Source organism: Bufo gargarizans, chromosome 2, assembly GCF_014858855.1.
Source record: "Bufo gargarizans isolate SCDJY-AF-19 chromosome 2, ASM1485885v1, whole genome shotgun sequence".
NCBI lineage: Eukaryota > Metazoa > Chordata > Amphibia > Anura > Bufonidae > Bufo > Bufo gargarizans.
In genome coordinates this window covers 712,341,312-712,353,941 of record NC_058081.1, presented here as the reverse complement: position 1 = coordinate 712,353,941, position 12,630 = coordinate 712,341,312, and the positions used below count along the sequence as shown (strand labels likewise).

Below are 12,630 nucleotides of genomic sequence, written 5' to 3'. Positions count from 1 at the left end.
AGGTTGGCAAAATGATATAGAAAGATAGGTAGACAGATACAAAAAAAGAAAAACTGAAAAACGAGCAACACAATCATCAGACAATAACAGAGTGCAACTCCTCAATAGGCCTCTGACCCAGTGTTTTTTCTTTATAAGCAGCAACAAATAGTAACACTTATCTCAAAAGTACTTGAACAACATGTTCTCCATTTTGAATTGTCCTCCCACCCCTTTTCTTGCTCCCTTTTTTAACAGCTACAGTTTGGCTTTCAACCATACCACTTAACTGAAACTGCCCTAACGAAATTCACCAATGATCTGTTAACTGCCAAGAAAATTACATTACTCTGGCCTTCTTCAACTCTAGGACCTCTTCTTTATGTTACACACTCTCTCGTTCCTTGGCATCACTGACCTGTCTGTCTCCTGGGGCCAAGTGAAATCAGTATTTATCATATAGAAAAAATAATTTCTTTCCCCCATCTAACTCAGTCAATGGCTCCATGCTCTGCTTGGTCCCACAAGTCAGTTGTCTTGTGGTAAGCACTGATTCTGCTCTGCCCTTTAAAGCTCACATCCAAGCCTTTTCCACCTCCTGCAGCACGCCAATCTTTAACTCTGAAAATATGTATTTATGGTGTTGCATTCATTAATGTTCACAGAATTGTTTTTTTTTTTCTTTTTTTAAACTTACCAAGTCCATTTACCGGCTGATTTCCACCAAATTGATAAGACCAGCCACCTATTATTAAATAAAGAAAGGTATTAGTATTATGTGGACATATGTCCTGGTAACATCACTCCATGCAGTCAGGCAGAGTACTGCATGTAAATCTCACCCATCATTTACATACATGACCTATATATTTATATACTTTACCTGTTGACCCTGGAGTTCCTCCATTTATATCTGAAATATAAACAAGTTTTGTTGGCCACCGACTGGAGATTCAAAACAAATTTTGAAGCATGCAAATTTTTTTTTATATTACACTGGAAAACTGAATCGAACTACATCTTACCCTCATCCTCCACACGCCGCCGATATTGTTATCCATCCCCATATGTATTTATATGTGTTTGTATATTAAATATGTTCTTTGTTATGCTTTGTCATGTATACTGTAATATGTATATATTCACCTCATAGTAAGCATTGTTATTTTCTTGTTATAGTTTTACTCTGATCCTTTTAATAAAAGCTGTAAAGGACCCCAGCGTCTAACTCAACGCCATATCAACTCATTCTCCTGTCAACGGGTGAAGGTGGCAGAACATATAGACTTTACCTGTCGAGCCCGGAATTCCTCCCTTTATAGCTGAAAGAAAACACGTGACCATGAAGCAGGGACCAAATCGAATATTTCCTAATATTCATACGAAAGTCCACTTAATGGACTTCAATTCACTCAACACTAATTCACAATGTGCTGGTGCTATTAACACCAATCTCTGTGATGGATAGATTGCTAGCTAGATAGATCAAAAATGTCACCCCATATCCCTACTCCTGTTTTCCTCAAAACTACTTGAGCAACATGTCCATTTTGAATTGTCTTCCCACCTCTCATCTCACTCCCTTTTTCACTGGTTACAGTCTGGCTTCCTACCCTACCACTCAACTGAAACTGCCTTGACCAAATTCACCAATGGTCTGCTAACTGCTAAGACAAATGACATTACTCCAGCCTCTTCCTCCTGGACATGTCTTCTGAGTTTGACACAGTTGAAACCTCACTTTGTTATACACTCTCATCCCTTGTCTTTACAAAATACAGTGAAAACAGAATTTAGCTTCTCCCTACCTAAGCCCGCAACAGACCTATCACAGTCAATGGCTACATGCTTTTTCTGGTCACACAAGTCAGCTGCCTTGGTGTAAGCTTTGATTCTACCTTGTATTAACCAATACTAAAGTGTTATTACTATGTGGGTGCAGGTCCAGTTAACAGCACTCCTATTGGTCAGGCAGAGTACTGCAAGTAAAGCTCACAAATCATTTACATATATGACATATATATTTATATATGTTAACTGTTGACCCTGGAGTTCCTCCCTTTATATCTAAAAGAAAAACAGATTTTATTGGCCACCGACTGGAGAGTCAAAACTGGTTTTCAAACATGCCTGTTTTGTTTTATAATACACTGCAATACTGAATATAATGATATTTTTCCATCTGATATTGGTCTCCTTTTCATTTAAAGTCAAGAGAACAAATAGAACAGATAACTTCATCATCTCCGGAATCTTCAGTTAATCTCAATAACAGAGATGATAGATGGATAGATAGATAGATAGACAGATCATACTTTGCTAAGAGATTTAGATAAAACTTGTTAACTTTGTCTGGAAATGGTGGGTGTACAACATGCTCAGCACACTGCGGGTCCCTGGCCCCTTTTGTGCTCCTCAACTATGTGTTTGAACCTGAGTCTGTATTTGATAATGCAGCCTCAGTGCCAGACCTATCTAGCAGTTGATCTGCAGAAGGTCCCAAGAGACTTCTGTCACACCCAGGAAATTTTCCAACACCTGTGGGAGTACTGGAGGTCTCCCCTTTTTCTGGAGCTCCCTGGATGTTCAGGAGGTTGGCAAAATGATATAGAAAGATAGGTAGATATATACAAAAAAAGAAAAACTGAAAAGCGAGCAACACAATCATCAGACAATAAAAGAGTGCAACTCCTCAATAGGCCTCTGACCCAGTGTTTTTCTGTGTAAGAAGCAACAAATAGTAAGACTTATCTCAAAAGTACTTGAACAACATGTTGTCCGTATTGAATTGTCCTCCCACCTCTTTTCTTGCTCCCTTTTTTAACAGCTACAGTTTGGCTTTCAACCATACCACTTAACTGAAACTGCCCTAACCAAATTTACCAACGATCTAACTGCCAAGAAAATTACATTACTCTGGCCTTCTCCATCTCCAGGACCTCTTCTTTATGTTACCCACTCTCTCGTTCCTTGGCATTACTGACCTGTCTGTCTCCTGGGGCCAAGTGAAAACAGTATTTATAATGGAGAAAAAATAATTTCTTTCCCCCATCTAACTCAGTCAATGGCTCCATGCTCTGCTTGGTCCCACAAGTCAGTTGTCTTGTAGTAAGCTCTGATCCTGCTCTGCCCTTCAAAGCTCACATCCAAGCCATTTCCAGCTGCTTGGAGCCCACTAATCTTTAACTCTGAAAAGATGTATTTATGGTGTTGCATTCATTAATGTTCACATCATTGTTTTTTTTTCTTTTTTTAAACTTACCAAGTCCATTCACCGGCTGATTTCCACCAAATTGATAGGACCAGCCACCTATTATTAAATAAAGAAAGGTATTAGTATTATGTGGACATATGTCCTGGTAACATCACTCCATGCAGTCAGGCAGAGTACTGCATGTAAATCACACCAATCATTTACATACATGACCTATATATTTATATACTTTACCTGTTGACCCTGGAGTTCCTCCATTTATATCTGAAATATAAACAGGTTTTGTTGGCCACCGACTGGAGATTCAAAACGGATTTTGAAGCATGCAAATATTTTTATTTATTTTTTATCGATTTTCTACCATGAAGCAGGGGTCAAATCAAATATTCCCTGAAGTTCATATCAAAGTCCACTTAATGGACTTCAATTCGCTCAACACTAATTCAGAATGTGCTGGTGCTATTAACCGCCTCCGGACCGCCTAACGCAGATGTGCGGTCCGGAGGCGGCAGCGCTGCGCACAACGATGCATATACGCGTCATCTCGCGAGACGCGAGATGACGCGCTAAGCGGCCCGCGCATGCGCAGTTCGGGCCGGCATTTCGTAGAGGACCATTTCGTCATCAGCTTGCCAGCCAATGATCGCAGCTGGCAAGCTGATGATTTTCAAAAAATCCAATCAGAGAGCCAGATAACAGATCATATTTGTAAATATGATCTGTTATATGGCTGCCTGCTCCTCTGCTGGTTCTTTTCGTCGGTTGGATCCAGCAGAGGAGCAGGCTTCACAGTGAGCACACCAAACAGCACACTTTAGCCCCAAATCACCCCCCTGAACCCCAATTAACCCTTTGATCACCCCTTTGTCAATCACTAGTGAAAGGAAAAAGTGATCAGTGTAAACTGTCACTTTTTTTTTCCACTGGTATTGACCGTTAGGTTTTAGGTATAGTTTAGGCCCCTTGGTTAGGTAGCGATCAGTTAGCGCCCAGCCCACCGCACCGCAGTCCGTTATTCGCTGATTAGCGTATCGCTAATCAGCATTTGTACTTTTATAGTATCTGGAAGTGATCAAAACTGATCACGGTCAGATCTATAATTGTATTAGTGTCACTTTAGTTCGCCCTCCACCCAAAACGCAGTGTTTGCCCGATCAGGCCTGATCGGTCGCCCACACGTGCATTCACCCACGCCCGCCCCACCACAGTGACAAAAAAAATTTTTTTTTGATCACTGCACAATCAGTTTAAACGCACTGCGGCGATAAAAAAAATCAGTTTTGATATTTTTTATCAACCGCAGCGGCCTCCGGTACTTCGCTAGCCTCCCCTTTGTAAGACAGGCTTGCTTTTTTTTTTTCTTGGGTAGTCTCAGGGAATACCCCTAAATTTAGTTGCCCAAAATGTCAAACAGGGGGTATTCCTCTGAAGAGGCCTACAGGCTTCTGACCCAGTCGGATGAGGAGTGGGAACCCTCATCTGATGAATCCAGCGGGTCAGAATACGAACCTGTAGAAAGCAGTGGCTCTCTGACCCAAAGTTCGGACGAGGAGGTTGAGGTCCCTGATACCACCAGGCGTACCCGGCCCCGTGTCGCTAGACCACAGGTTGCGCAGGATCCGCTTCACGAGCAGCAGAGTGGAGCTGGTGCTGTCGGATTACGTGGTGAGGCATACACCAGCAGCCCAGCCCTCCCTGGACCTAGTACCAGCACTGCCGTACAACCTGGTGAAGTAGCGAGCACCAGAAGGGCAGTTGAAGCTGGTACGGTGGCACGTGCAGTAGTGACCCCGTCGCAGCCACCGCAAAGACGTGCCCGTAGAGCCCCTAGAATCCCAGAGGTGCTGGCAAACCCTGATTGGCAGTCCCCAACTTCAGCCGCACCTGTAGTTTTCCCTTTCACTGCCCAGTCTGGAGTTCGGGTTGAGACAGCTCAGATCGGTTCGGCCCTGGGATTTTTTGAGCTGTTCTTGACTGCGGAGCTCTTAGACATAGTTGTGGCCGAAACAAACAGGTATGCCACACAATTTATCACCGCTAACCCGGGAAGCTTTTATGCCCAGCCTTTCCGGTGGAAACCAGTTCAAGTTTCCGAAATTAAAACTTTTCTGGGCCTCCTCCTCAACATGGGCCTGACAAAAAAGCATGAATTGCGGTCATATTGGTCCACGAACCCAATTCATCACATGCCCATGTTCTCTGCTGCCATGTCCAGGGCACGTTTTGAGGCCATCCTGCGTTTCCTGCACTTTAGTGACAACACCGCCTCCCGTCCCAGAGACCACCCTGCTTTTGACCGGCTCCACAAAATTCGGCCCCTCATAGACCATTTCAACCAGAAATTTGCAGATTTGTATACCCCAGAGCAAAACATCTGCGTAGACGAGTCCCTGATACTTTTTACCGGGCACCTTGGCTTCAAACAATACATCCCAAGCAAGCGCGCCCGGTATGGGGTCAAATTGTATAAGCTCTGTGAAAGGGCCACAGGCTATACCCACAAATTTCGGATCTATGAGGGAAAAGATCAGACCCTGGAGCCGGTCGGTTGCCCTGGCTACCTGGGGAGCAGTGGGAAGACAGTTTGGGACTTGGTGTCACCCTTATTCGGCAAGGGGTACCATCTTTATGTGGACAATTTTTACACAAGTGTGGCCCTCTTTAGGCATTTGTTTCTAGAACGGATTGGCGCCTGTGGTACCGCGCGAACTAGTCACGCGGGCTTCCCCCAACGGCTCGTTACCACCCGTCTTGCAAGGGGGCAGAGGGCCGCACTGTGTAACGAAGAACTGCTCGCGGTGAAATGGAGAGACAAGCGTGACGTTTACATGCTCTCCTCCATTCACGCAGACACGACAATACAAATTGAGCGAGCAACCCGTGTCATTGAAAAGCCCCTCTCAGTCCACGACTATAATTTGCTCATGGGAGGGGTGGACTTCAATGACCAGATGTTGTCTCCGTATTTAGTTTCCCGCAGAACCATACACTGGTATAAGAAGGTGTCTGTATATTTAATTCAATTGGCTCTGTATAATAGTTTTGTTCTCTACAGTAAGGCTGGGAGAACTGGATCCTTCCTCAAATTTCAGGAAGAGATCATCGAGAACCTCCTATACCCAGGAGGTTCCGTGGCCCCATCCACCAGTGTAGTTAGCCGTCTACACGAGCGACATTTCCCCAATTTCGTTCCTGGTACCTCAACCCAACCGTCACCCCGAAAAAGATGTTGTGTCTGTAGCAGGAGTGGAATAAGGCGTGACACCCGCTATTTCTGTCCTGACTGTCCGGACCACCCTGCCCTATGCTTTGGAGAGTGTTTCCGGAAGTACCACTCACAGGTACACTATTAGCATAGGGATCATCTCACCAGGACAGGCACACAGGGCTATTAGGGCCCATTCACTCACACAGCTGCTGCAAACGTCTCCTTTCACATGGGACAAAGTGCATAACGCACTTCGCCACATCTGTGGGCGATTTGCGCTTTGCACATTGACCCATGGGGAAGGAGAGGTTTGTTCTATAAAGGTAAGAAAAAAAAAAAAAAAACACCAGTAAGCAAAAAGGTTAAGGTTAGTGTAAAAAGAGAAAAAAAAAAAATCATCATTTTCCGCTAACTTGTGACAAAAAAAAAAAATTCTAGGAACTCGCTGTGCCCCTCCCGGAATACCTTGGGGCGTCTTCTTTCCAAAATGGGGTCACTTGTGGCGTAGTTATACTGCCCTGGCAAGTTAGGGGCCCAAATGTGTGAGAAGTACCTTGCAGTCAAAATGTGTAAAAAATGGCCTGCAAAATCGCAAAGGTGTACTTTGAAATATGTGCCCCTTTGCCCACCTTGGCAGCAAAAAAGTGTGACACATCTGGTATCGCCGTACTCAGGAGAAATTGGGGAATGTGTTTTGGGGTGTCATTTTACATATACCCATGCTGGGTGAGGAAAATATATTGGTCAAATGCCAACTTTGTATAAAAAAATGGGAAAAGTTGTCTTTTGCCAAGATATTTCTCTCACCTAGCATGGTTATATGTAAAATGACACCCCAAAACACATTCCCCAACTTCTCCTGAGTACGGCGATACCAGATGTGTGACACTTTTTTGCTGCCAAGGTGGGCAAAGGGGCACATATTCCAAAGTGCACCTTTCGGATTTCACAGGTCATTTTTTACAGATTTTGATTGCAAAGTACTTCTCACACATATGGGCCCCTAAATTGCCAGGGCAGTATAACTGCTCCACAAGAGACCCCATTTTGGAAAGAAGACACCCCAAGGTATTCCGTGAGGGGCATGGCGAGTTCCTAGAATTTTTTATTTTTTGTCGCAAGTTAGTGGAATATGAGACTTTGTAAGGAAAAAAGAGAAGAAAAAAAAAATCATCATTTTCCGCTAACTTGTGACAAAAAAAAAAAAATTCTAGGAACTCAACGTGCCCCTCACGGAATACCTTGGGGTGTCTTCTTTCCAGAATGGGGTCACTTGTGGCGTAGTTATACTGCCCTGGCAATTTAGGGACCCAAATGTGTGAGAAGTACCTTGCAATCAAAATGTGTAAAAAATGGCCTGCAAAATCCGAAAGGTGCACTTTGGAATATGTGCCCCTTTGCCCACCTTGGCAGCAAAAAAGTGTGACACATCTGGTATCGCCGTTCTCAGGAGAAGTTGGGGAATGTGTTTTGGGGTGTCATTTTACATATACCCATGCTGGGTGAGAAAAATATATTGGTCAAATGCCAACTTTGTATAAAACAATTGGAAAAGTTGTCTTTTGCCAAGATATTTCTCTCACCCAGCATGGGTATATGTAAAATGACACCCCAAAACACATTCCCCAACTTCTCCTGAGTACGGCGATACCAGATGTGTCACACTTTTTTGCAGCCAAGGTGGGCAAAGGGGCACATATTCCAAAGTGCACCTTTCGGATTTCACCGGTCATTTTTTACACATTTTGATTGCAAAGTACTTCTCACACATATGGGCCCCTAAATTGCCAGGGCAGTATAACTACGCCACAAGTGACCCCATTTTGGAAAGAAGACACCCCAAGGTATTCTGTGATGGGCATGGTGAGTTCCTAGAATTTTTTATTTTTTGTCGCAAGTTAGTGGAATATGAGACTTTGTAAGAAAAAAATAAAATAAAAAATCATCATCATTTTCCGCTAACTTGTGACAAAAAATAAAAAGTTCTATGAACTCACTATGCCCATCAGCGAATACCTTAGGGTGTCTACTTTCCGAAATGGGGTCATTTGTGGGTTTTTTATACTGTTTGGGCATTGTAGAACCTCAGGAATCATGACAGGTGCTCAGAAAGTCAGAGCTGCTTCAAAAAGCGGAAATTCACATTTTTGTACCATAGTGTATAAACGCTATAACTTTTACACAAACCATTTTTTTTTGCCCAAACATATTTTTTTTTATAAAAGACATGTAGAACAATAAACTTGGTGAAAAATTTATATATGGATGTCGTTTTTTTTTGCAAAATTTTACAGCTGAAAGTGAAAAATGTCTTTTTTTTTTGCAAAAAAATCGTTACATTTTGATTAATAACAAAAAAAGTAAAAATGTCAGCAGCAATAAAATAATACCAAATGTAAGCTCTATTAGTGAGAAGAAAAGGAGGTAAAATTCATTTGGGTGGTAAGTTGCATGACCGAGCAATAAACGGTGAAAGTAGTGTAGTGCCGAAGTGTTAAAAGTGCTCTGGTCATGAAGGGGGTTTCAGCAAGCGGGGTTGAAGTGGTTAACACCAATCTCTGTGAAGGATAGATTGATAGCTAGATAGATAAAAAGCTGTCACCCCATATCCCTACTCCTGTTTTCCTCAAAACTACTTGAGCAACATGTCCACTTTGAATTGTCTTCCCACCTCTCATCTCACTACCTTTTTTACCGGTTACAGTCTGGCTTCCGACCCTACCACTCAACTGAAACTGCCTTGACCAAATTCACCAACGGTCTGCTAACTGCCAAGACAAAAGACATTACTCCAGCCGCCTCCTCCTCCTCCTCCTGGACCTGTCTTCTGAGTTTAACACAGTTGAAACCTCACTTTGTTACACACTCTCATCCCTTGGCTTTACAAAATACTGTGAAAACAGAATTTAGCTTCCCCTCACCTCAGCCCCCAACAGACCTATCACAGTCAATGGCTACATTCTCTTCCTGGTCACACAAGTCAGCTGCCTTGGTGTAAGCTTTAATTTTACCTTGTATTAACCAATACAAAAGTGTTATTATTATGTGGGTGCAGGTCCAGTTAACAGCACTCCCATTGGTCAGGCAGGGTATTGCAAGTAAAGCTCACAAATTATGTACATATATGACATACAGTACAGACCAAAAGTTTGGACACACCTTCTCATTCAAAGAGTTTTCTTTATTTTCATGACTATGAAAATTGTAGATTCACACTGAAGGCATCAAAACTATGAATTAACACATGTGGAATTATATACATAACAAAAAAGTGTGAAACAACTGAAAATATGTCATATTCTAGGTTCTTCAAAGTAGCCACCTTTTGCTTTGATTACTGCTTTGCACGCTCTTGGCATTCTCTTGATGAGCTTCAAGAGGTAGTCACCTGAAATGGTCTTCCAACAGTCTTGAAGGAGTTCCCAGAGATGCTTAGCACTTGTTGGCCCTTTTGCCTTCACTCTGTGGTCCAGCTCACCCCAAACCATCTTGATTTCGTTCAGGTCCGGTGACTGTGGAGGCCAGGTCATCTGGCGCAGAACTTCATCTTTCTCCTTCATGGTCAAATAGCCCTTACACAGCCTGGAGGTGTGTTTGGGGTCATTGTCCTGTTGAAAAATAAATGATGGTCCAACTAAACGCAAACCGGATGGAATAGCATGCCGCTGCAAGATGCTGTGGTAGCCATGCTGGTTCAGTATGCCTTCAATTTTGAATAAATCCCCAACAGTGTCACCAGCAAAGCACCCCCACACCATCACACCTCCTCCTCCATGCTTCACGGTGGGAACCAGGCATGTAGAGTCCATCCGTTCACCTTTTCTGCATCGCACAAAGACACGGTGGTTGGAACCAAAGATCTTAAATTTGGACTAATTAGACCAAAGCACTGATTTCCACTGGTCTAATGTCCATTCCTTGTGTTCTTTAGCCCAAACAAGTCTCTTCTGCTTGTTGCCTGTCCTTAGCAGTGGTTTCCTAGCAGATATTCTACCATGAAGGCCTGATTCACACAGTCTCCTCTTAACAGTTGTTCTAGAGATGTGTCTGCTGCTAGAACTCTGTGTGGCATTGACCTGGTCTCTATTCTGAGCTGCTGTTAACCTGCGATTTCTGAGGCTGGTGACTCGGATGAACTTATCCTCCGCAGCAGAGGTGACTCTTAGTCTACCTTTCCTGGGGCGGTCCGCATGTGAGCCAGTTTCTTCGTAGCGCTTGATGGTTTTTGTGACTGCACTTGGGGACACTTTCAAAGTTTTCCCAATTTTTCGGACTGACTGACCTTCATTTCTTAAAGTAATGATGGCCACTCGTTTTTCTTTACTTAGCTGCTTTTTTCTTGCCATAATACAAATTCTATCTGTCTATTCAGTAGGACTATCAGCTGTGTATCCACCTGACTTCTCCACAACGCAACTGATGGTCCCAACCCCATTTATAAGGCAAGAAATCCCACTTATTAAACCTGACAGGGCACACCTGTGAAGTGAAAACCATTTCAGGTGACTACCTCTTGAAGCTCATCAAGAGAATGCCAAGAGTGTGCAAAGAAGTAATCAAAGCAAAAGGTGGCTACTTTGAAGAACCTAGAATATGACATATTTTCAGTTGTTTCACACTTTTTTGTTATGTATATAATTCCACATGTGTTAATTCATAGTTTTGATGCCTTCAGTGTGAATCTACAATTTTTATAGTCATGAAAATAAAGAAAGCTCTTTGAATGAGAAGGTGTGTCCAAACTTTTGGTCTGTACTGTATATATTTATAGACTTTACCTGTTGTCCCTGGAATTCCTCTATTTATACCTGAAAGAAAAACAGGTTTTGTTGGCCACCAACTAGAGATTCTAAATTGTTTTTGAAACATGTTTTTTTTATATTACACAACAATACTAAATAGTATTAAATTTGTCCATCTGATACTGGTTTCCTTTCCTTTAAAGTCAAGAGAACAAATAGTACAGATAACTTCACCATCTTCAGAATCTGTAGTTAATCTCAATAACAGAGATAATAGTCGATGACGTGAGGATGTGATGAGGTGAGGATGTGAGTCTTGCCCTCCCCCTTCTCCTGACCTGCCTCCATGATCTGGCTCCCGTGCATGCTGGAGCACCACTCGCTATACTACCTGCCTGGACACTGAGATTCACTTGATCGGCGGGCTGATGATGTGAGAAAGAGAGCGCTCACTGCTTACTCCCACCAGCATTTCTCACCTCTATTCTGTCTCCCTTGCCACAGTGCCTCACCTTCTCCCCTAGTGTGTCTGCTTTTTATGTCATTTTGTGTCTCCTGCTTTTTCCTGGATGTTGCCTGCTGTCTTCTGCTGCTTTTCTCTGGGCAGCTGCCCCGAGCTGATCGTAGCTAATAGAAGCTCTGTGGACCTGTGGTGACGCCTGGCTCTCTCCTCTTGCTACTCCAGTAAAGTTCTGGTCCCTCCGTGTCTACCGTCCTGCTTTGGTTTTGCCTCGTCTACCCCTCTTGTTTTTTTTTTCCGTATGTGTCTCCCTACCCTGATACCCCAGCTCTGGATGAAGTTGGCCCTCCTGATCTCCTTGGGATCTTCGCAGCTGTGGTGATACCTAACTGTACTGGGTTTTTTGCTGTGTTTTCTTCTTTTTTTTAATCTAAGCCTGATTTAAAAGGGGAAAGGAGGAGAGAGAAAAGAAGAAAGGGGAAAAGGGAAACAAAAAAGGAGGTGGAAAAAAGAGAGAACGCAGTGGAAGAGAATAAATGACAGAGGAAAACAAAACAAAAGAAGAATATGGCCCCTAAACAAAATAGATGGTCAACATATTTGTCCTCGTTCAAAATAGGACAGAGATCTGTAGAACACGCAAAAATTGACCAATTATTAAAATCGCCAACTGTAAACACAAGAACTGGAAAAAAAGGGAAGCGGGAGGCAAATCTGAAAAAAGTACTCCAGAATCCAAATCGTAAGAAGTTCTAGATTGGGAGAGAGCGGGTGAAACAGATACTTTCCATTAGAAGAGATTTTAGCCGCGGTCAAAAACAACGGCAAGGTGATGCAAGATATTTGCATCTCAGTTGGGGGCAGTTCAGTCAGTCGTATCTTTAATAAGAGAAGATGTGACAAAGACCTGTGATAGAGTCATTGCTATAGAAAAGATCATGGGATCCTTGGAGCATGAAGTAAAAGTACTAAAATCTGAAACTGCCACCCTGAAAGCGGCCTATAATATTCTACATAAAAAAACTTC

General features: G+C 42.9%; 2 protein-coding genes across 51 annotated transcripts in view; one reads left to right on the top strand and one right to left on the bottom strand.

Moving 5' to 3' along the window:
* Nucleotides 1-12,630, top strand: part of LOC122926346 (collagen alpha-1(IV) chain-like) — an 875,364-nt gene that overhangs the window by 492,302 nt on the left and 370,432 nt on the right. The window lies entirely within an intron of this gene.
* The window catches only part of LOC122925953 (uncharacterized PE-PGRS family protein PE_PGRS20-like), a 144,061-nt gene that overhangs the window by 77,395 nt on the left and 54,036 nt on the right, over nucleotides 1-12,630 (bottom strand). For 5 of the 50 annotated variants that reach the window (XM_044277311.1, XM_044277347.1, XM_044277334.1 and 2 more), the window contains exons 16-18: nucleotides 11,180-11,209; nucleotides 3,428-3,457; nucleotides 677-724 (exon numbers count right to left, since the gene is read on the bottom strand). The exons of 1 other annotated variant lie outside the window; for it this stretch is intronic. In XM_044277311.1, coding sequence (XP_044133246.1) covers nucleotides 677-724; nucleotides 3,428-3,457; nucleotides 11,180-11,209 — 108 coding nt within the window. Of the gene's footprint in view, nucleotides 1-676; nucleotides 725-862; nucleotides 893-1,271; nucleotides 1,302-2,016; nucleotides 2,047-3,241; nucleotides 3,290-3,427; nucleotides 3,458-11,179; nucleotides 11,210-12,630 lie in introns of all 50 variants that reach the window. 44 more of the 50 variants (XM_044277304.1, XM_044277309.1, XM_044277307.1 and 41 more) reach the window with 19 other exon arrangements.